This window comes from Hyperolius riggenbachi, chromosome 7 (genome assembly GCF_040937935.1).
Source record: "Hyperolius riggenbachi isolate aHypRig1 chromosome 7, aHypRig1.pri, whole genome shotgun sequence".
NCBI lineage: Eukaryota > Metazoa > Chordata > Amphibia > Anura > Hyperoliidae > Hyperolius > Hyperolius riggenbachi.
The window spans coordinates 197,749,946-197,774,333 of NC_090652.1; the positions used below are offsets into that span (position 1 = coordinate 197,749,946).

At 40.0% G+C, this 24,388-nt stretch overlaps 1 protein-coding gene across 10 annotated transcripts in view; it reads right to left on the reverse strand.

Annotated features, from left to right (window-relative positions):
• The window catches only part of ADAM23 (ADAM metallopeptidase domain 23), a 468,543-nt gene that overhangs the window by 82,371 nt on the left and 361,784 nt on the right, over positions 1-24,388 (reverse strand). For 7 of the 10 annotated variants that reach the window (XM_068244982.1, XM_068244981.1, XM_068244990.1 and 4 more), the window contains 5 exons: positions 23,399-23,565; positions 23,146-23,230; positions 10,428-10,524; positions 8,154-8,205; positions 6,601-6,700 (listed from right to left, as the gene is read on the reverse strand). In XM_068244982.1, coding sequence (XP_068101083.1) covers positions 6,601-6,700; positions 8,154-8,205; positions 10,428-10,524; positions 23,146-23,230; positions 23,399-23,565 — 501 coding nt within the window. The remainder of the gene's footprint in view (positions 1-6,600; positions 6,701-8,153; positions 8,206-10,427; positions 10,525-23,145; positions 23,231-23,398; positions 23,566-24,388) is intronic. The other 3 variants (XM_068244983.1, XM_068244991.1, XM_068244987.1) reach the window with 1 other exon arrangement.

Here is a 24,388-nt window from a genome sequence, read left to right on the forward strand (position 1 = left end):
GCAATGGGTACCTAGGAACCGCATGCATGCGGACGAGTTAGTGAAGGAATTTCATGCTGTACATCCCGAGAAACCTGGTGGGAGTTGTCCGGAGTCCACTCCTCGGGAGGGGGGTACTGTGAGGAAACGCGGAAAAGCCGCCATCTCTCGAGGTGAGGCGGCTGTTTCCGCGTCCAGCATGGCGTCACAACGCGGAAAAAACGCCGCATGCCGCATGGGCAGTGCGGCGGAATCCGCATTGGTAAACGCGGAATATACATCAGAGGCGACCCCCGCATTAGATACATTGCAAAACAGTACTGGTGTGGCTGGGACTGATAGTCCACCAAGATTCAGACTTACACGCGCGCGAGCACAGAGGCAGAGTTTAAATAGCAGTTAGAAGGGTGTCGGCTGGCCAGCTGGGTCAGCTGACAAATTCCACTGCTCCCATTGGACCAGCAATTAGGGAGGTCCTGAAGAGGTCCTAGAGTATATATATACTGCTGGTTGTTCACTTGCTCCTTGTCTGGCGTTGCGTTCACTTATGTGGGAGCACCCAGATCCGTAGTTAGATCCGTTAGTGTGCCGGGACCAGCTGGAGCTGTAATCCTACACTAAGCTAGATTCTGTTGATAGCTAAAGTACTAGTTTGATTGTGATTATCTGTTATGACTTTTGCCTGCCTTGACTATCCTCCTGAACTCTGATCTTGCACCTCGATATTCTGATACTCCGTTGCCGAACCCCGGCTCGTTCCTTGACTCTGCTTCTGCCTCCTGATTTTGTACCCCGATATTTCTGATACCCCGTTGCTGAACCCTGCCTGTACTTTGACTCTGCCTTTGCCTCCTGATCCTGTACTTTATCTGTCCGTGTGTGTACGACCTGGCTTGTCCGACCTCGAGAACCGACCTTACCGTTAGAGGCGGTTCCTCGCTCTGTTAGCGATCCTTCCTCCTGAGGGTCACTTTCAGATATCCCTTCCTACTGTCAGTCTGACTCCTCCCGTCTTGGAGAGCTCAGGTCTGCGGAAGGAATCTGTACAGTACTCCTTACTGCATTGAGGCCTTGTCCTCTTAGTGTTACAGTTACACCAAACACTACACTCTACTCAGGTGATCAGAGGTTAGTTTGTATATCGGATTATCGGTGAGACTGCAGTTCACTTATAATCTGGTATATATCTGTATTTCCGGTGATACTGCAGATCACCGGTAATCAGATACTCTCTGCGCCCACCGATCGTTACACAAAGCTAACAATTATTGTAGGCTATTTATAATATACTATGCCAAAACATGGTGAATTGGTTTGTAGTTACTTCCTTCTTCAGTTACTATCTTACTTATCACCAGCACTGTTTATTGCACTGTTGTACGTGCAGTACAAGGAATAACTAATCCAGGTGTATAAAGCAATCTAGGTTTTGAACTGTTCTCTTTAGCAGTAGCAGGTGTATCGATTAGCGTATACATAGGTAGTGATCACAAATCTCACATTTCAGTCCAGAATAAAAAGCAGCTTTTACCTTTTTAAAATACAGTGTTATTGCTTCAACCTGTCTGAAAAGCAAGACCTATGAAATATAGCTTCAAGACAGTAGACAGGGTTATTCAAATCATTCCTTTTTCCTTTGCTAGCAAGGCATACATCCAGAAGCATTACTTTATGAAATAACTGGGAATCCCATATCACTATTTCCACGAGCCTTACAATTAGGGGAGGCTATGGCCTGACTGGAGATCAGAAAGGGATAACAATAGATGTCTCACTAGTATTAAACCTGCAAAATGCTACCATTTGAAAAACTACACTTTTTTCCTCTTTTTCTGATATGATATAAGGGGCCACAAACTATATAAGTGGGAGTGATCATACTATAAAAATTAATATCTGTGCTTGAAGCAAAGTCACCTTGTGGCAATCTCAGGTGCCTCATTATTTCACAAACTGGTTGTTACCAGGTTAATTGTCAGAGAAACCAGACCTTTCTGCAGGTTTCCCAGTAGTCAGGATTTGTACAGGAAACTAAAAGCATTTGGGTTTAAAGCACTTTAGTAACATCTACCAGAGACATCTCATAAATAAACAGACAGCATGCAATGTGATGACAAGTGATGTTTGGCATGACAAATGTGTCTCCCATTTTCTAGGTGTGGTTAGTGGAACATATATGTAAGAGAGCAAAGGATGCCTCAACCCAAAGGTGCCATGAAATTGAGTGACTTCCAAAGAGGGTAGATTGTTGGACAACATGAACGAGGTGCAAGCCACAGGGAAATAGCCTGTGCCCTACACATTTCATTGTCCACCATCATTCAGGTGATTCTCCAGTTCAAAAGGGAAAGCAAGCTGTGTATTACAGTGTAAAGAACTGAATGTGTCATAAAGCAAAAAAACTGAACGTACATGCAATCTGTTTGAGTCTAGGATTTTAAAGTCTGCAGTGTTGTACAAAGCAGATGATTTACCAGTTAACAAGGATGACTGGCACCAAAATATAACGCATAAAAACACAAAATTAAAAAGGAAAATTGTACACCAATCGTGCACAAATCGAATGGCAAGAACTATCCCAGAAGTAGATGTTATTAAGAGAAATCACCTTGTCAAGGCTAACCGTGTAAATTATTAATCTCTTATCAAGCCATACCAAATGAGTTGTCAGTAGGATCATCGTTGCAATATTATTGACTGAATCCATACTACACCAACAAAATGGAGGAATACCATTGTGCATACATCTAATAGAGGCACCCTAGTAAAATGGGTGCTTGGTAAAACCACATATTACTGCTCTCCTTACCTTACCTTGATTTCTGGTGCCCAAATCACATAGCAGGCTATGGCGGCACCCTAAATACACGCCCATTTTAAACTATTCGTACCATTGCATACTCCATTATGAGGTGACAGCAAGCTTTAGAAGTATAGAGTCTTGCTATTTGTAGCTAAACACTGGAGGCAATTTGTTATATTGCCTAAGCCGATTTCTGCTTTTTACTGATATATTTTTTTATGAGGGAAAAAATCCACTATACCTAAAAGGTTATGAGCAAGGTTGGAGAAAGAACCCCAAGTATCTATAAGCAAGTATCAAGTAGCTTATTTCATTTTTATTTTTATTTTTACTCACTGGATTGAATGTGTGTGTTTGTGTGTGTTTTTGGGGGCTCATTAACTTTTAAAAATGTGTAGCAACTTTGATTTGTGCAACATTGAAGTTCTAAGAAATATTAACAATCCGAGATATGCTAATGGTTCCACTTTGATGGCTGAAACTGAGAAAGAATTAAAGAGCCTAGTTATGAATGTCAAACAAGGAAGTGCCAAAGCTGGTCTACTGCTTAACATCAAGAAAACTAAAGTCATACTATCTGCTTCAATTAACCATCTGCAAACAGATGAGGAAAAAGTAAAGTTGTAACAGATTTCCTCTTCCTGGGATCGAAGATCACTGTAGATGGTGACTGCAGCCCTGAGATTAATGGCCCATACTCACGAGGGACTTTTGTCGCCTCAACATGCGGCGCGCGCGTGTTGCGGCGACAGGTCGCCCGTGAGTATGGGCCGCGCGCACCCCGAACTGTCGCCCGCAACGGGCGCGCACCCCGAACTGTCGCCCGTCGCTGATGTCGCCTGGCGATTGAAAAGTTCAATCGCCTGGCGACAGTCGCCGCCGCAACTCCGCCGCAGCTGTCGCTAGTCCGCGTGAGTACGCGGACTAGCGACAGCAACCTCCATTGAGGTACACAGAGCTTCCGGCGAGCTTCCGGCGGGGGGAGGAGGAATGTCGCCGACAGCTTCCGTCATGCCGCTGGTCCCTCTTCCGCGTGTGTACGCGGAGGGACCTGGCGAGGAGCTGTCGCCGGCCTGTCGCCCACACGCTCACGTGTGCTGGCGACAGGCAACATTTGCTGCCCGTGAGTATGGGCCATTAGAGATGCTTGTTGCTTGGAAGGAAAGCTATGGCAAGTTTTAACAAGATATGAAAGGGCAGAGTTGTCACTTTACCAACAAAGATCAGAATAGTTAAAGCTATGGTCTTCCAAGTAGTAACATATGGCTGTAAAAGTTGGACTAAAAAGTTGGACTATAAATATAGTAATGCATAGAAAAATGGATGCTTTGAAATTGTGGGTGTGGAGAAAGCTGCTATGAGTTCCCGGGACTGCTAGAAGATCTAACCTGTCAATACTAGAAGGGCTGACAGTACTATTAAAACTCCTATACTTTGGTCACATTCTATGGAGAAATCCTTGATGTGTGGAAAAATTGAGGGTAAAAGAAAAAGAGGACAACGGAGACTGATATGGATAGACAACGTATGTGAAGCAATGAACATGCCATTGCAACAGCTGAAAGAAGCAATGATCGACAGAGACATCTGGCATGCAGACATACATATGATCATGAAGAGTTGGAGTCAACTAAACAAATGAGGTGGAAAAATTCAAAGCAACGTATTTAGTGCTGTAGGAATATATGTTGTATATATGAATTACTCTAGTATGTTTAAAGGGAACCTAAACTGTGAAGGATATGGATTTTTCATTTTAAAATAATACCAGTTGCCTGACTCTCCTGCTGATCCTGTGTCTCTAATACTTTTAGCCACAGCCCCTGAACAAGCATGCAGATCAGGTACTCTGACTGAAGTCAGACTGGATAAGCTTCATGCTTGTTTCAGGTCTGTGATTCAGCCAGTACTGCAGCCAAAGAGATCAGCAGGACTGCCAGGCAACTGGTATTGTTAACAGGAAACATCCATATGCCTCTCAGTTTAGGTTCCCTTTAAGACCCCTTCCTCCCCAATTTTCTTGAAATAAAACTTTGATTGCTTGTTCTAGCAACCATTATTTTCTCTGAATTGTCTTTAGGTGCAGTTGGCCAAATGACAGTCTACAGAGAGGCGATTTTGTCCAAAAAAAAAGGAAAAGGATCAGGGCCATTTCACACTATACTGTATCTGTGCATTGTTTTGTATCCTAACATGCACAGTTTTTTCCAAGGTAATGTGGGTGCCAGCCCTATGGGTGAATGGAAACATATCTGCTGGCCAAAAAAATGTATGCAACAGAGCAATAAAAGTTCAGAAAAAAATTATGCACGAGTGCAATATGCAAGGAAAGACCATTTAAAACAGTGGGTCTGTTCTGTGCTGTCTGCTGAGTGCACGAAATCTGAAAAGAGGCTAATGACACTGTGTTAGGAGAGGTGGCACACTGCTTTATATTCTTAAATTTTTTGTGCATTTTTCTAAAGACCGGTACTTTATACACCATTCACCAGTCAGTGGTATTGGTATCGAATCCTGGCAATCTTGTTCGCGACTTCATACTATGCCAAAGGATTACAATTTATAGTTCTTCAGTTTATTCCAGGCTCAAGGAATATGTCTACTCTGGAAGGAAAAAAAATCTCTGTGAAAAAGGTAGCAACACTTTTGGTTAGGTTTTGTATAAATAGATGAGAGTCCAGAACTTCAGCAAGGGACTGAGGAAGGCAGCAATTTAGTTAAGACAGTGTGACGACTGAGCTAGCACTATAATCTTTTCTGTTCATTGTTGCTTCAAATGTCTGTTACTAGTGTCAATAATGGTTTTGACTAATATGGTGAAGTGACAGCTAATTTCCCATTTTTATGTACTGTCAGGACACAAAGGTCCCCTCTCCAGTTCTCTAGAAAGTGCTACCTTTACCAGGAGATGGAAATCACCTTTGTTCTAGTCCACAAGCCCACCCCTGTAGAAAGCCATCCTTTTGAAATATTAATTTCACATTTTATTGTTATCTACTTCATTAGTGCATGCCACCATACTACTGTATTTCTATGAAGTCATATGAAGCTCATTTATCATTTTAGAGAGCAAGACCCTTGTTCACCCTCAGTGTGGTTAAATGAAAGCACTTGTAATATGGTTAAGTGGAAGCTACTCTATAGAGGAGCAGTGAAGTGAACTACTAAGTCATCTTTTAAGCCTCATCTACACAGTACAATTTTCCATCAGATAGACGGATCTATTAGATAGATCTAATAAGAAATTGCATTGTGAGTAGACGTCCAAATTGTTTTAGATCAATTTTGCGATACATTTTGCTTTGATAAGTACCCAAATCCTATTGCAAAATCGAACGCAATCCGATTGGAGCAGTTGGAAATTGTCTAATAGATCCGTTTAATAGATCCAATCTGATGGAAAATTGTTCCGTGCACCTGTTCTAGTTTACAATATAATTCAAAAATAAGTAATTAAAAATAAAATCATTCTACGCTCATGCAAACTTGATATAATGGAAAAAAGTGAAAATCCTTCATCCTGTTCAACACAAATCTAATTTCTTTATGAAGAATTTCACTCAAATTCACGCCTTGGTAAATTACTCCAGAATCCCTTTACATTGTCTTGAACGGCATACTGCATACCATGTTAAACAAGACACAATGAATAAGAGCTCACTTTAGACTATAGTCATAACTTCTCCTTACTTTCTTCTTTTGACTACACTGATTACAATAATCCTTAACTAGAGAGACTAGTGAACGAGCTGAAAACCACAAAGCCACATGATTAAAATGTCATATTAATTAGCATGTGGTTCAATGGGGATATTTACCTTAGTTGGCCTATTAAATAGGCATGATCCACCACCACGTGAAAGAAATTCCTTGAATTCAGCAATACTGCATTTAGAAAATCTCCTGGAATGGTACACTCTGAAACAAATGTCAGATAAAATACATCAGTTACTCAAAAGTAAAAAAGTAGGATAAGTTTTTAAAAGTGTGCTTCCATCTTCTAACAAGAGCAATTGAAGTAAGTAGCATAAACAATAATGGTTGCCTGGCAGCTACAGTATATTGACCATTTTTTCTAAACTATTTTAATATATTAGCAAGTTAAGAAGTGGATAAATGATCTCTGTTGTAGGGTAAAAAAAAATGTACGTATTTTATAGATTCACCTTAATATTATTCACCTTAACTGATTTACTGACTTATCATAGGTAAAGATACTACGGTTTTTATTTAGATGAAAGTGAGAATTTCAATGTGTGTATCCCACAGCAGAAAGGTTTTCGCCATTACAGAGCTATTTGCTAATGCTAATGGCAATATGTTGTTCCTTAGCACACGCTGAATGTTTGGGCACCAGAACTTGAATATTGTACCTGAAATATACACTATAACAATATCTGGCACTGAATATACAATAACCAGCTACTAGCAAAGACAACAGAGGGTGAGTATACTGTAAGTTAGTGTTATCAGCTACTGTATTGTACAAGGGTTAATGTTCGGGTATAGGGTAAGGGTAAGTTAGATTTCATAATTAGCATTAAGAAGTTATAGTTAGTTGTCAAGAAAGAATGTTCCCTGGGCCGAGGTAAAGATTAGGCATCAGAAAGGGGTTTACATTAAAGGGTGGTTAAGGTTGGGGTTGAGGAGGAACTATGAGGTTGGGGTGGTAATGGTTAGACATCTGGAATGGTTTTTCATAAGAGGGAGAAGTAAGAGTTAGCTGTGAGAAAGGTTAAAGAGGCAAAACCCATATGAAACTATTACTGTCAAGCTGATAGTAGAATATCATAGCAGTTTAACAATATTGTAACTAGCAGACTCAGCCAGCACCCAAAAGAATCAGCACTTCTGTCTTACAGATTCATACTATGACCGTGATGCACTATGGGAATAAATATTTGCTTTAAGAAAATGCTGTTGAATTTTAAGGTATTGGTTGGGAAGAAAAAATTTAATTTTCACCCAGGTCATATTGGAGCACAGTGAGAAGTGAGTAAATTTGCACCAATGTGGTTGAGGTAATGCGTAAAAGTACCTGCAACAAAAAGGCTGTCAATTAAATCAGACTGCTTGAATTTATTTCAAAGCAATTTTTATTGTAGATGCATGTATGTGACTAGAATTGCAAAAATACGAATTCACTAAACTTTCAATCAACCCTTGCTATGCCCTTATATGACCCAGGAAAGAGATGTAAACTTTTGCTACCTAGTGCAAGGCAAAATTTGAAGGCTCATTTAAGCTCACTAGTAATCTCCACATCCATACTTATTATTCCATCCTGGGAAAACCTTAGAAAGCCAGGCCCAGAGCTTAAAAATTAATCAAAAGAAGATCTTAACAATGTTGGTCATAAACATGTACTTACCCTGTCTCCTCCATAATACATCCACCAAAGTTCTCTGTACAGTCACATTCTTCTGAAAAGACAAAGGAAATCATCATGATATCGCATTTACAAAATGAATGCATGAATAAATGGATTCAAAAGAGTAGAATTCTCACTATGGAGAATTTCTATTAGGCCAGAGGACAACGCGTGCATGTAATAGAGGCTCCATGAAAGGTGGATGCCTGGGAATAGCTCATAGTAGAGTATTGGGTATTGTATCATAATTCTATTTTAACAGTGGTATTTTTTTGTTAGTAAAAATTCTGTAAAATTGACAGATATTTTACCACAGCAAAACCTAGCACTATTCTCACACAGAATACTCCCTCAGCGATACCTAACCTTAAAGTGTACATGAGACGAAAATGTAGAAACGTTTTATACATACCTGGGGCTTCCTCCAGCCCCCTCCACACAGATTGCTCCCTTGCCACCATCCTCCGCCGCATGGATGATCCAGTAGAAACCCTGTTATTTTCAGCCGGTTGGAATAAGCACGGTATGCCTGCGCATGCTCCCATGTCACACTCCTGTGGCTGGGAGCATTAGGGCTGGTTCACACGGGCGTCTGCTGAGCTTTTGCTTGGCATTGCGTTCAAACGCCAGCGTTTAAACGCCAGTGTTTAAAAGCTAGCTTTTGAAAGCTTTTGAAAAGCGTTCAAGGCTAGCAGTTCTGGTCTCTGCTATTGTTTCCTTGCGTTTACTGCCTCTGAAAGCAGCATGTTGCTTTTGAGACTAGACGCAACGCTGGGATCTACTGCCAGGCTTTCATGAAAGCCTGCAAAAGCCAGCTCTAAACGCTCCCATTCACTTGCATGGGATGGCAGTAGATCCCAAAAAACGCTGCGTCTGAAACGCTGCGTTAAACGCCACAAAAACGCCCGTCTGAACCAGCCCTTATGTGCCTGTGCAGTAGTACTGCATAGACGCAGAACGCTCCCAACGTTGATAGCGTGGCAGGACGCACATGCGGCTGGGCTGCGAATGTGCAGTACGCCTGATTGGCTGAAGATAACAGGGCTTCTACCAGATCATCCAGGAGGTGGAGGACAGTGGCGAGGGAGCTGCTCTCTCTCTCATATGTATCTCCTTCTCTTTCTCTCTCTGGATACACTGAGGGACATCTGTATCGCTGCAAGCGGTGGAGCGGTGCAGCCAAATGTGGCAGTCCCTCTCGTATAGCACTCAGATGACCCCTCCTGTCCTTTTCAACTATGCCTTATGGAACGTGTATATGCCTGTATAGTCTGCTTTATCTAAACTGTACATTATACTGTACCATCTGTACATTTAATGTACCATTACCAAACCTATATGTGCCAGAAGCAATTCCAGGTCATGCTGTACTTGCAAAATAAAGTGATTCTGATCTGTGTGTGTGTGTGTGTGGGGGGGGGGGGGAAGGGGGGTGTCTGGAGGAAGCCGCAGGTATGTATAAAACTTTTCTACATTTTTGTTTCAAGTTTACTTTAACCACCACACCCCCAGATGCCTAACCTTAACCCCCTATGGCTGACCTTAACCACCATCCCCAGCTAACCTTAACTACCCCCACCCTAACTGTAAGTGAACTGTTTACTTTTTCTCTGCTAGAGGAGAGGTCATTACTTCACAGACTGCTCTGAAATAATCATTTTGAATGCTGAGTGTTGTGTAATCTACACATATTATAGAATAATGCAATGTTAGAAAAAACACTATATACCTGAAAATAAAAGTATGAGAATATTTTCTTTGCTGCTAACCTTCTAGTAATTATTCATAGTACACAACCAATTCATTATATCATTTTTTTTTTCGCTTCAGTGTCTCTTTAACAACTGCAGGAAAAAAGACACACTATACATACTGTACATGACATAAATAGGAGTGATACAGGTAACACACAGGTACACAGCATATATGGTAAGAGGTACACAGGAGAAATGGAAAGACATTACAGTAATACCATCGAATATACTTGAGCTAGCTTATTCTTTCGAGATGGTAGATGGTGGATAGTGGATGAGCCTAAATCCACTCAAGGCTTAAGTGCCTCTTTGATGATGAGCTGCTCTATTGGAGCTCCCAGAAGGGTCAGATTTAAACAGAACTATTATTCCTCATCCTATTTAGTCCTCATAGACAACCCTTCCACAACCATGCTACCATCTTCAGAGTGAAAAGACAATCTACATTTAATATAAATACAGTACACAAATATAAATAAATGTACAAAATTGAGTTTCTCCATTACAATCTTATACTCACTCGGTTTCAACTTTCGAGAAGCTGGTTCCCACTGAATACCAAGGTTTTGGGCTAAACTTTGAGTAAGCTGTTGTGCCATAGCCAATACAAAACCATACTGTAGAAGTAAAGAACATCGTTATTGTGAACATTTCTCAGGAACTGCATTGTGGATACATCAATTCCACAAATCTCAATTCCACATATCTGCTAAACCTTTACATACAGCACCAAAGGATTATGTAATATAACACACACACACACACACACTCAGTACAGAAGGCATGGTGTTAGATTTGAACACAGTTTCATGTAACCTTATTCAAAAATAATTGTAAAATAATCTACAGCAAATTGGCACTTCCAGTCGGAAATCGGAAAATGGAAATGCACCTCGATATTTTTAGCCCAATCACAGAACTCAAAAGCATTGGACCAATCAGAGAATGCAGAATTTTTCTGCAAAAATCAGATTATCATGGTAATTTTAGACCAATCACTACCGAGTATTCCAGCATTTTGTGATAGGCCAAAAATGTACTTAGTATTCTGATAAGAGCAGTAAGAGTTTTCATTCTGACAACTGACAAAAGAAATGGCTCCTCAGAAATTGGAAATCAGAAATCCGTGAAATTGGTAATTGGCATTGGCGGAAATTGGAATTTCTGCAAGATCGGAAATCTGCATTTCCGACCATCCCTATTCAGCTTCTCCCACGCACTGACCATGCACTTTCTAGTGCCTGGTATGGGGGTAAGACCATCATACAATCAAATAATGCATAGAACAACCAAAGGTGCTGCTCCAAAAACTGTAGGGCTTTGGACAACAACAAAAAGATTTGAAGGGAGTGCTCCAATGGTGCATTGAAAGACTTCTTTATTAAAAGACCACTAGAGTTCCACTTACAGAATATGATGTTAAAATGCATTTTAATAAGGATGTGACTAATATGGTCAGACTTGATCAGAGTACCTGATCTGCATAATCATTCTGGTTCAGTGGCTTAAAGCAAACCTGGTATGTTTGCAAAGCAGTGTTTTTGATACTTACCTTGGGAGGGGGAAGCCTCTAAATCCTAAAGAGGCTTACCCTGTCCTCCTACATCAAGTGACTCTAGCACAAGGATTGGGCATGCGCAGGAGGATGGGGAAGTCTCTTTAGGATCCAAAGGCTTTCCCCTCCCAAGGTGAGTATCCAGTTGGGGCACTTTTGTCCCTTTCATGTACATTTTAAAGCAGGGGTCCCCAACCTTTTTAAGCCCGGGGCCCACTATCCTGACCAAACTTTTCTCTGGAGCCCCCCGGGGGGAGGGGGGGCGTGGTTAGTGGCGGCGGCAGCCCCCCCTCTTTTCCCTGATTTTGAGTGTAGTATATAGGTAAGTAGGTATCTAGGTATAGTTGCCCCCAGTATAGGTAGCTAACACAGTTGCCCCTGTATAAGGACTATACTTGCCTCAGTATAGTTAGTTAGGTAGTATAGTTACCCCAATATAGTTAGTATAGTTACCCCAGTATAGTTAGTACAGTTATCCCAGTATAGCAAGTACAGTTACCACACTATTGCTAGTACAGTTACCACAGTATAGCAAGTACAGTTACCACAGTATAGCAAGTACAGTTACCACAGTATAGCTAGTACAGTTACCACAGTATAGCTAGTACAGTTGCCACAGTATAGCAAGTACAGTTACCACAGTATAGCAAGTACAGTTAGCCCAGTATAGCAAGTACAGTTAGCCCAGTATAGCAAGTACAGTTAGCCCAGTATAGCAAGTACAGTTAGCCCAGTGTAGCAAGTACAGTTAGCCCAGTATAGCAAGTATAGTTAGCCCAGTATAGCAAGTACAGTTAGCCCAGTATACCTAGTACAGTTAGCCCAGTGTAGCCAGTACAGTTAGCCCAGTAGTTACCCCAGTATAGCTGCCCCAGTGTAGCTAGCAGAGGTGCCCTCTCCCCCCCTGCGGCCGCCACTCCTGTTACCTTATGAGCGGGAGTCCGCTTCCTTCCTTATATTCCTCCAGCCTCGGCTCTCCTCTTCGCAGCATGTCGTATTACAGCAGCACTTCCTGCGCGGCTGCTGTAAGGAGGGAAGGAGGTGGGGTAGCGGCTTCCTGTAGCTGCGATACGCATCACCATTACTATGGGAACCGCTGTCCCGGCTCCCTTGGCTCCTTACAGCAGCCGTGCAGGAAGCGCTGCTGTAATACGACATGCTGCGAAGAGGAGAGTCGCGGCTGAAGGAACATAAGGAAGGAAGTGGACGCCCGCTCATAAGGTAACAGGAGCGGCGGCCGCGGGGGGAGAGGGAGAAGCCGCGGCCCCCCAGAAATCTGCCCAAGGACCCCCAGGGGGCCACGGCCCCCAGGTTGGGGACCCATGTTTTAAAGTATTAGAGGCAGGGGGTCAGCAGGAAAGCCAGGAAAGTGTTGTTGAAAATGAAATAAATATGGCAAACTTCATAGCCCTCTCACTACATTGACATTTTAACCACTTCGCCATATCTGGACGCATATATCCGTCCAGATAGGCAGTGGTGCTGCAGCCGTGTGGTGCGCGCGATCGGGCGCACGCCCGCGCGCGCTCCCGCTGCCTCCCGCTGCCCCCCCCCAATCAGTGAATGGGAATATAATTCCCATTCACCGATCTAAGTCCCCGGCAGAAATACCGACGCTTTCTCATCAGAGAGCGTGGTATTTCTGCCCCCAGGAAACAACTTCTCTTCATTTTAGTTCCTAGATGCGACATCGTTCGCATCTAGGAATTTTTGAATGTGGCCATCTTGTGGCCAAATAGTAAACTGCACCCACATACCTGTATTAAATAAAAAAATACATTATATTACATCTAAAATTGGCTATTTACCTCCCAAACTAAAATTACCTAAATACATTTTTGTATTAAAAAAAAATAAAAAAAATTACAATTAAAAAAAAAAAAACTACATAAATAGTTACCTAAGGGTCTGAACTTTTTAAATATACATGTCAAGAGAGTATCTTATTAAATTTTTTAAAATTATAAGCTTGTAAATAGTGATGGACGCAAATTGAAAAAATGCACCTTTATTTCTAAATAAAATAACGGCGCCATAAATTGTGATAGGGACGTAATTTAAATGGTGTAATAAGCGGGACAAATGGGCACATAAAATGCATGGGTTTTAATTACTGTAGCATGTATTAATTTTAAACTATAATGGCCAAAAACTGAGAAATAATGATTTTTTTCCATTTCTATCTTAATCTTCCTGTTAAAATGTATTTACAGTAAAGTGGCTCTTAGCAAAATGTACTACCTAAAGAAAGCCTAATTAGTGGCGGAAAAAACGAGATATAGATCAATTAATTTTGATAAGTAGCGATAACGTTATTAGCGAATGAATGGGAGGTGAACATTGCTCGGATGCATAAGATTTTCGAAGCTGTAGGCTGAAGTGGTTAAAATTAAAACTCAGTACGCAATAAATAATAATCGTATGCAAACAGGGCTGAATGTATGCACAGTCAAAACTTACAATACAATGCAGATTAGGGACGGATTTGAACTTTTGGTCTCCAATGCCAACTTTTTTGTGTAGCCCCTGCTTCAATGTACAGCAACCTTTCCCTGAAGAGCAGAATACCTTTCTTCCATGAGGAGCACCATACTTTCCTTCAGCCCTCCTTGTGCAGGGCTATTCTCTCTCTTTTTTGATAGACAGATACATTTTTTTCTAACCAAATCACTCAATCAGTAAATGTATTATTTCACCACTATAAGTGTTAATGTTTTATCCATTATCTCAGAATTATTGCTTTGCTTATATTAATGACCAGAGTGTTTCTCTAGGCTTTTTTTTTTGCCAATAATGGGATTGCAAAATCTGATTTTTACTTTTGAATTATCCATGGTAATTCTTACTCTCTTTTCCATTTTAGAAGTTGAAAGGTATGCTTCTCCTTCAATCTTTACACTCCTCCATGTCCAGAAGCAGCCTCTATTTCTGTATCTTGTATCACCTTTACTCCATATCCAGCCTTCTTCTTGTGCAGTATCTATCCCTTCCTTACTCTCCCCAGTGTCTAACCTTTCCCCATAGACTGTGGCCTTTGCAGAGCTCTGGGCCTGATGTAGTGGTGATTTATACATCGGTACTAGTAATTTACTCAATTTACATCAGTACTAGTAATTTATTCAAGTACTTGGTAATTGTTAATAAACAGTCTGAAAGATGCATTATTACTTATTGTCTGAAAGATGCATTGTTTGCTTGCCTGAAAAGAAATAAAAACAAAAGATAGGGTGTACCACCTTCCTGTTCTAGTCAGATCTGATAATAAAGTACAATCCAAAACTAGAAAACAAAAGACAGAAAGAATACCCAAATTAAACAGGCATTACTAGATGCCAGGGTAAGGACTTTTCATGGCACTAAGTAGATAGATGGTTACCGTATTATTTTCTGCAGTTTTCCCAAATTAAACAGACATTTCACTAGATGCCAGGGTAAGGACTTGTCATGGCACTTAGCAGATAGATTATTTATTGCACAATACTGCAGTTTTTAATTATTTGCTTTAATTTATTTGATTTTAGTAACTTGATAGATTTTTTTTTTTTTTTTGCACAGTTGCACATTCATTATTTGGTACATGTGACTGTAGGATATAATGGTCTTAGGACCTCTGTTCATTTTATCACTTTGGCACTCATTGGAGTATGTTTATTTATTTATTTAGGATTGTGAAATGTGTCTTTTTTGGACTAAATCTGTCTTTTGTTCTTTTGTTTTGGATTTACTGAAAACAGATTTTTTTTTCTAAAATTCAATTACTGCATCTCAGCAGAACCTGAATTTATAGCATACTCAAAGTCATTTGACTTAAAGCTGGATTGATTTTACCCGCTCCAGCCATTACTCTGTAATTCCCAATGCACTTTAATCAGATGAGTGCACATTTCAACAATGATTATGCTGTTCCTCTTTGGGTATACTGCATTACCAAATCAAAGGAGAAGTGACAAAATGGAAAAAAAAATCTGAATCAGCAATTTAGGGCTAGTTCACACTGCAAGAGCTTTTTCTAAGCGCTTGTGATTTTAAAAGCTCTTACTAATGTAATGCTATGAGTTTGTTCTCACTTGAGCAATGTGATTTTATAAAAATTCCCCATAGCATTGCATTAGCAAGAGCTTTTCAAATCACTAGTGCTAAGCTCTTGCAGTGTGAACCAAGCCTTATTTTACATTTGTACACTCCAGCAAGCACTCACGTTATGTAAGTTTGCTTAGACTCACTGAAATAGGTAGAAGTAATTTCAGTAAAGAACTCATGGACTGATTCCACTTTCTGCTTACAGAAGCAGTGTTGGAAGTGACTTTGTGAAGGAAGACATGTTTGAATACACCTTTTCTGTATCAGCTGTTAACACTAAACCACTCTGAGGTACACATTATGAGATTTTAAGGCCCTTTCACACTGTGACCAGTTAACTGCATTAAAGGACACCGAGGTGAAAATAAACGAATGAAATAAACAATTTTATCTATCCTACTTCTCCTAAAATAACTTTTTTTAAGATATCCCACAGTTTTATTTTATATTTAAATTTACTTTTTAAGTTTTTACTGCTATTGTTTGTGCTAGGAAAGTGTTTTATAGTTGTAATTTGTTATCAGTGAGGGTCACACTGTAGTCTGACCCAGTCCTGACTCAGACAGGAACAGCCGCTTACATACCTGATGTTTAAATCTTTCAGGCAGAGAAAGAAAAAAAACACAGCCTAGTTATTTGTGTGCTTGGCACTGTACATACACATGTCTATCTCATCATGTCACATGTCACCTCAGGTATCCTTTCAAACACAGCTTCAGTGAACCAGTGACTAGTGAGCCGCAGCACCAGTGAATAGTGAACTGCATTAAATACAGCAGTCAACTGATGCATAGTGGACATAAAGAACATGCCCATGGTTTCCTGTGGTCACTTGTATTACTGTGTGCTGCATTACAATGCAGACATGCATATTTTCCAGGACAACAGAGTGCACTGCCACATATCAAGCAAATGGCATGCCTCCTGAACCCATTCATATGCTAGTCCTGTTATGCTAGGAGATACAGACATCATTAAACAATTTGAAGTGATTTTCAAAGTTCAATTGGAAGTAGATATGTACAATATACAACCCTGCTGTTTTATGAACTTTGGCCTCGATTCACTAAGCTTAACTCCTGTCTTTAATAACTCTTCTGAGCTGTTTTACAGTTATCACAATAATATCACCATGGTGGTAACTGTAAAACAGCTCAGAAGAGTTATTAAAGACAGGAGTTAAGCTTAGTGAATTGAGGCCATTGTCCGTATTACTTATCAGAACTGTCAGGACTGTCTAAAGGCCCATCAATTCACCATTTTCCAGCCCCAGGTAGCATCATACACTGGCCTCTGCATCAGGGAAAAGTTTAGGAAATGATCACATGGGGTAGAGCAAGCCTCTATTTGGGATTGAGGTCACAAACTCACTTAGCTTCAGGAAATCATGTGGGCTCAAGAATCTTCAGTAAAGAAAATGAGCAATGAATTACATACAGTAGAGTATTAAACACTTATATACTACTCCTTTAAGCTACTCACTCCTAATCCTTCTCTCTCTCTACCATCCTAAACTCTATGCAGTCTGACTATACTCTACCACTAACCTCCAAATCTCAGTTATCAACCACCCTCCAGGCCCTGCTTCTGTTTTCTTAGATCACTCCTCTGCATGGCCCCTCCAGCTCCAGTCCTCTGAAATCCCTACCATTATCATGGGTGAGTTTAATATTCCTGTTGATACTAAAAATTCTGTCCCCACCAAACTTCTGCCAATCACCTCCTCCTGTGGCTTGCCTCCTCCTGTGGCTCCAACTCACACTGGTGCCATATGCTTTACCTCATATTCACTTGTCTCTGTTTCTCACTGATTTCACTAATACTCTGCTTCCTCTCTCTGACCCTAGCTTACCAAAGCTACAATACGGATGAAAAGATGCTCTAGAGTAGCTGAACGGCATTGGAGAAAAAGCAACACAAGCAAGGACTTCATTTCATACAAAAAAGCCTTAAACAACTTCAGAAATCCACTCTCTGTGGCCAAACAGTCCTATTTTTCTTCCCTATTTTCCTTCAGCTTCCACAATTTCATTATTTTAACTCTCCATCTCTCTTTCTCCATCTCCCTCCTCATCCTCCTTCTTCACGCTTATCAGCTGAAGAATTTGCAACATACTTCACTGATTATATTGACAAAGTCCAAAGTGTTTTTTCCATGCAGCCCTCATATTACGTCTCCCAACCTCTCCATTGACTGCTATCTCTGAACATCCTCTTTCCTCTCTCTCGCATCTGACCTTTTCTCACTCAGTACACAACTAAAATGTTAATATATGCTCTTCTACTATCTCGTCTGGACTATTGTGCATACTACTTTGTGGACTACCGACTAGCAGACTGGCACCGCTCCAATCTACGTTGAAATTGGCTTCTCGTCTAATTCATCTTTGATTTTGCTCTTCCTCTGTCAAGCTCTTCATTGGATATCAATCAACCAACCAACCAGAGGATTCCGTTCAAACTCTTAACCCTAACCTACAAAGCCCTCCACAATCTATCTCCCTTGTACATCTACTCACTAGTTTCCAAATACCAACCCAATTGCAATCTCAGATGTGCACATGCCCTTCTTTTGTCCTCCTCTAGCATAACCTTCTCGAATTCACATATACAAGATTTCACTTTTCACATTTTTAACCACTTTACCCCCAGTGGTGCGGATTTCTCCGTCCCTTTTTCCATCCTTTCACCCCCAGGGACGGAGAAATCCGCACCTCTCGCCGCTCCCGCCGCTGTCCGCACTCCCGCTCACTCGTCCGCGCGCCCCCGCGCTCGTGCACGCCGCCGCCCACTCGCCCAGAGATCAATGAACGGGAAAAACTTTTCCCGTTCATTGATCTAAGCCCCACGCAATGATCAGCTGCTTCTATGAGAAGCAGCGCGATCATTGTGAAAAAAAGAACGTTTCCCAGCCTCCCTGAACTTCCTGCAAGCGTACTTCATGTACGCTTGCAGGTCGCATAACCAAAAAATTACTGTGGCCAAATAGTAAAACTACACCCTAAAGCATTTTTCATATACAAATATATTAGTTATACACTAAAAATTAACTCATTACCTCCCACACTCCCCAATTTTTATTTTTTTTTGTAATTAAAAAAAAATTACAATTAAAAAAAATACATAAATAGTTACTTTATAAACTATGGGCTTGTAATTAGATTGGATGGACGCAAAACTGAAAAAAATGCACCTTTATTTCCAAATAAAATATTGGCGCCAAACATTGTGATAGGGACATAATTTAAACGGTTTTATAACCGGGACAAAAGGGCAAATAAATTTCATAGGTTTTACTCACAGTAGCATGCATTATTTAAAAACTATAAAGGCAGAAAACTGAAAAATAATAAATTTTTTCCCACATTTTTTCCTATTTTCCCATTAAAACACATTTAGAATAAAACAATTCTTGGCATCATGTCCCACCTAAAGAAAGCCTAATTAGTGGCGAAAAGAACAAGATATAGTTCCTTTCATTGTGATAAGTAATTATAAAGTTATAGACGAATGAATGGAAGGAGCGCTGAATGGTAAAAATTGCTCTGGTGCTCAAGGGGTAAAACCCCTCAGTTGTGAAGTGGCTAAACTCTACCTCAACACTCACTTTTCCGACACGCATACGCTCTATCTTAGGCCATCCCCCTTTGACCTAAGGCCAAGATGCACTTCTACTATACCTCTTGCCCCCCCCATTTCTTTAGATTGTAAGCTCACAAGGGCAGTTCTCTCTCACCTTTTTGTGTCTTGGAATTGGTTATACATTTTAATCATCATGTTACTTTTGTCACTGTAATTACTAATTCTGTATTTGTACCAATTCTGTATTTTGTACCAATTCTGTATTTTACATATTGGTGTATACCATTGTCTGTATAATTATGTACCCATGTTTGTTTCTTACTTTGTACAGCACCATGGAATATGTTGGTGCTTTGTAATTTAATAATAACACTGTAGATCTTAATGATCAGGTTCAGGATTGTTTTAGTAAACTTTTATTTCTGTAGAGTTGAATAATAGAAATCGTTTCATTGGAGGAAGAGTACTGTAATCCATTAATGCCCAAAAACTGATCAGATAGGTTGTTGTTTTTTATCAAAGAAAGATCTCATATCTAGACAATGGTCACATTATGTGTAGTATCATGAGCATTGGCTGATTTTATCCCCCTATCATTTGTTGCAATTCCACGGGGCACTTTATTGGCGTACAGCTGATGGCATTGGCAAGAGAACCCCAGTAGCCACTTGCAGCCTGCAAATGGCAAATGTAAGTTTAACATATATGGGTATGTTTAAAGTCACAAAACTAGTCTAAATAATACTAATAATAATGCTATAACCCAACATTATAACTTTCATTAGCTTTTCACTATTTGGAATTTCTGGCAAATGCAAATCCAGAAAGGCTCAAAACACTCCTGTGGCTCCCACCCCTCAGGCTGTGGGATTCCAGGAAAGTTGTGTTTAGGATTAGGACTGTAGGATACATAGAATACAGTTCATGCAAAAAGTCTATTTTGACATTCCTCTACCCCTGTAGTCATTCATGTAATAGATAAAATAAAATCCTCAGTGCACTTTTTCAGTATCTGACAGCCCCTTATTTGCCAGCAGGGTTGCTATTATAAACATGGATTCCTCTGTTTAGCAGGTCACATACCCTCTGGTACAATCACAAGCTTATGCTATATTCTATAATAGGAAGCTGCACATGCCATGAAGCTACAAAGCAATATCAAGCCACACATTTTCCATAACTATCGTTTATGATTGTTTTCAAGATCTCCTGTGAAAATGTTATTTTTGATGTTCAACAAACTTCTTCTGGTTCTACTTCTTGAGGATTTTTGCTTCTTCAATGGTCTAGAAATTCTGTTTTTTGCCTGGATATTTATGGGCACATTTTATGCTTGCCCTTATGTGGCTTTTGGTAATCTTTGAGACTTCACTCCACATCTTGTTTTCTGCTCTTGGACTGAATTTCTGGTCTGGCTTGGACTGAGCACATTGGCAGTTCCTTGAATTGTTTTCCACAAGTAGAATATCTTCCACATGATGTCAGAATTGATGTCCAATTGTCTCGGTACGTTTTTTAATCCCTTCCCAATCTCATAGGCATCTAAAGCCTTATTTTCTAAGGGCCAAATGGAGTTATTTTATTCATCTGGAAACGATGATATCACCTTTTTAATTATCAATGAGCAATTTAAACTGTCTGAAGTTGCATACACACGCACAATGGTTGTTGCCGACAGGGATTGGGAATTTGTCCCTCAGGCAACAGGTTGGGGGCTGAGTGCTGTAGAAAACATCTTGTCTTACTATACCACAGTGATGCAGCTATTTCTATGAAAAAGGGGAGTAGAGACAATGGTGTGACGCTTGATAAAGGAGCTTCCTGTAGGAGGGCTAAGGAGGAGAACAATGTGCTTGGAGGTTGCTGTGATACTAGATCTTAAGGTCCGTACACACGCCGGACTTTAGGCAACGACGGGTCCGTCGTTGCCTCCCGCTGGGTGGGCGTGCCAGCGACAGTCCGGCGTGTGTACGCTCTGTCGTCAGACTGATACGGCTGTTTCTGAGCGATCCGCCCGGCGGATCGCTCAGAAACAGCCGTATCAGTCTGACGACAGAGCGTACACACGCCGGACTGTCGCTGGCACGCCCACCCAGCGGGAGGCAACGACGGACCCGTCGTTGCCTAAAGTCCGGCGTGTGTACGGACCTTTAGAACAAGCTGGAGGGGCAAACGCGATAATTGCCTAATAGTGTACACAATAAGGCTTAAATGAGACAGAGTACTCTAATGCTCTTTTAGTCATTTGAATCTGATTTGATGCAACTGATTGACATTTTAGATATTAGAAATAGCTTTTTGCATGTATGTATATTTTATTTTCTCAATGCACGTCAACATGTAAATTGTACATATTTGTTATACCACATCATCGTTATCTCTCAGAATTGTTAAAATGATAATCAAATATCTGTATGTAAAAATGTAAAAAAAAAAAATTTTTTTACATGAAATACCTTTATATTTTATATAAAAATGTATATACTATAACTTCAGCTTAAACATTATTATTATTTTTTTTTTTTTTTTGATACAGTGAAAACAAGTTAGAACGTCTGTCAATTTTCTGTTTCTGTTTGTGTACCTGTTTTGGAAATGTTCTCCTCTTCTGGACACTCTAACTGGAATAATTATGTGTTTGGGCGGAAGTGAACAATAATACAATTCCAACCCCTACTTTATTGAAGATCACTAGGACATTGGAAAAGAATAGTAGCTGAGTCAAATGGTATTACCCTGTGAGTTTTAAGGGTAAAAATAATAAATAGGCAGTATATATACTGTAAGTAAGGCTCCTGCACCACTCCTCTGTCATGACACAGAAATGATGCACACTCTGCACTTCAATCAAATAATTATTTCCCCCACTGTAAATATAGGCAACATTACAGCCACAGCACCATTTGTATCATGTGTTTTACAACTGATGTACAACTAATGTACAACTAATTGTCAAAGTATGACTTGATACATACATTTCAAAAGCACCATTACTGGGCAGCACAGTGGCATGGTGGTTAGCACTCTTGCCTTGCAGCACTGGGTTCCCAGTTCATCCCAGCCAGGGTACTATGTGCAGAGTTTGTATGTTTCCCCCTGTTGGCATGGGTTTCCTCTGACATTCCAGTTTTCTCCCACACCCCAAAAACATAAAGATAAGTTAACTGGCTTCCCCCTAAATTGAACCTATATTATAATACATACACTACACAATACATACATAGACATATGGCCATGGTAAGGATTTGATTGTAAGCCCCTCTGAGGGACAGTTAAGTGGCAAGACAATATAATCTGTACAGCGCTGTGGAAGACGTCAGCACTATATAAATACTTAATAATATTCTGTATGTGCAGTGTCCCTATTCTAATATTGCATACAATCTATCCAAGAGTTTGTCCACATACAGTTGTTACATATATGGCAATCTTTCTTTGAGTATCTCCCTCACACAGTTGAGCTTCTGAACTGTTCACCAGATCAATGGACTGTTCAGTCATAGGTGTGGATGATTTTATGTTGCTTAAGTGGAAATTTGAGCTACATCTTAATGGTTAGCTATCGAAAGAGGTAGTTATTATTAGGGTCTCCAATACAGATATACGTTGTAATTAAACACCTTGTTATTTATTCTTTGTAATTCCCTTTTTTATGTTTCCTAACTGGGAGAGGAATTGGAAATAATATCCCCAGTAGAAACACAGTCCACAGTAGAAATCATGCAGATGTTCTAATACTTTCATATGCCACAAAATATGGTGTTCGTATATTCATATAAGTCCTTACTGGAAAACTACACATCACTTCTGGTTTCTGGACACCCTGTAAATGGAATAGGAAGTCGAAAAGGAGGGAAAATCTCACAATCTGGCACCCAAACAGAAATAAAAACTCAGTAGAAGTTCTAGCTCTATCTCACTGTATCCAAAATTACAATTAAAATTAAAGTTTGGCTGGTCTAGTACTTAAAATATACACAACAATCCAAAATAAACGATCTATATTATATAAGAATATTACCTCATTGACTCCAACGCCTCTAGAGAGAGAACACACTCCTCCGAAATAGCTCATACTGCTTCTCTTGTAATGGAAAGTTCCATTCCTTAACATTCAGGGAAATAAACACGGAAACACATTTTCAATTTATAGAAACATTTTATTTAAATAAAAATGGTACATCTATTTAATAGCAATATATTATTTACAGGTACAACAAATGGATTTTACTTATCTGAGTCATATGGAAATGAAAACATTGTTGGGTACATACGAGAGAAGGTGTACAGCATCAGCATGTTGTTTAATGTGATTCTGTCTATATTTGGAGAAGTCATGTAGCATCTTCAGAGGGTCCGGTCCAATTGTTATGCGATCTTTATCAGTCCACGTTTCTACAGCAACCAGAACTACCCGAGTGTTTAGTTGTTCTTTATAAATCTGTGAGTGTAGAAACAACAGGTAAAAAAATGCATCCATAGGCATCAATAGGCAAGGCTGTTTTGATATAAAAATCCTATAACAGGAAATAGTATTATATACATGTTACTTACTCACAACATTCCACACCATTTACCTGAATTTCTGTAACCTTGCAATACAAATGGATCAAATATTCTTTTGATAAAGCTAGCACTATAATGGTTTTGAAACATGAAACTAGGGGCTCCCTACATTTAAAAACCTGGGGACAAGGTTCATAAGTAATTTATAGAATACCTGAATCATGGTAGACCTGTGTAGGCCTATAGGGAAAATTATGACAATCCCAAAAATGTATTTGTTCATTGGTCATGTGACATAAACTATGATTATATGAAAGTAACATGTCCTATGAATATGTAATCTTACAAATAAGAGGATATGCATGCTTGCCTAATGAAGCAATATGAATATCATAGCTTTAAACTGTCAGGTTACAGACAGACACAGTAACTATTGTTGTTTTACAGGAGAGGAGGTGACACAGTAACTATTGTTGTTTTACAGGAGAGGAGGTGACTGCTGGAAAGTTACACAAATCTACAATAACCGCTGATCTATTACAACCAAACAGGTATAGACCAGAGGCGCCAAAAGTATAAAAACAATTATTAAAAGTTCTAAAATGCTTAGGAGGCAGTGGTGGACTTACCTCCTGCAAGCAGACCCAAGAGGCTGTATAATTCAACAAAGTGTTTATTGGGTATACTCCAGGGGGATTTCGCAACGCGTTTCACAGGCTTTGCACCCGCTTCCTCAGGCAATAAACAATAGGAGCATA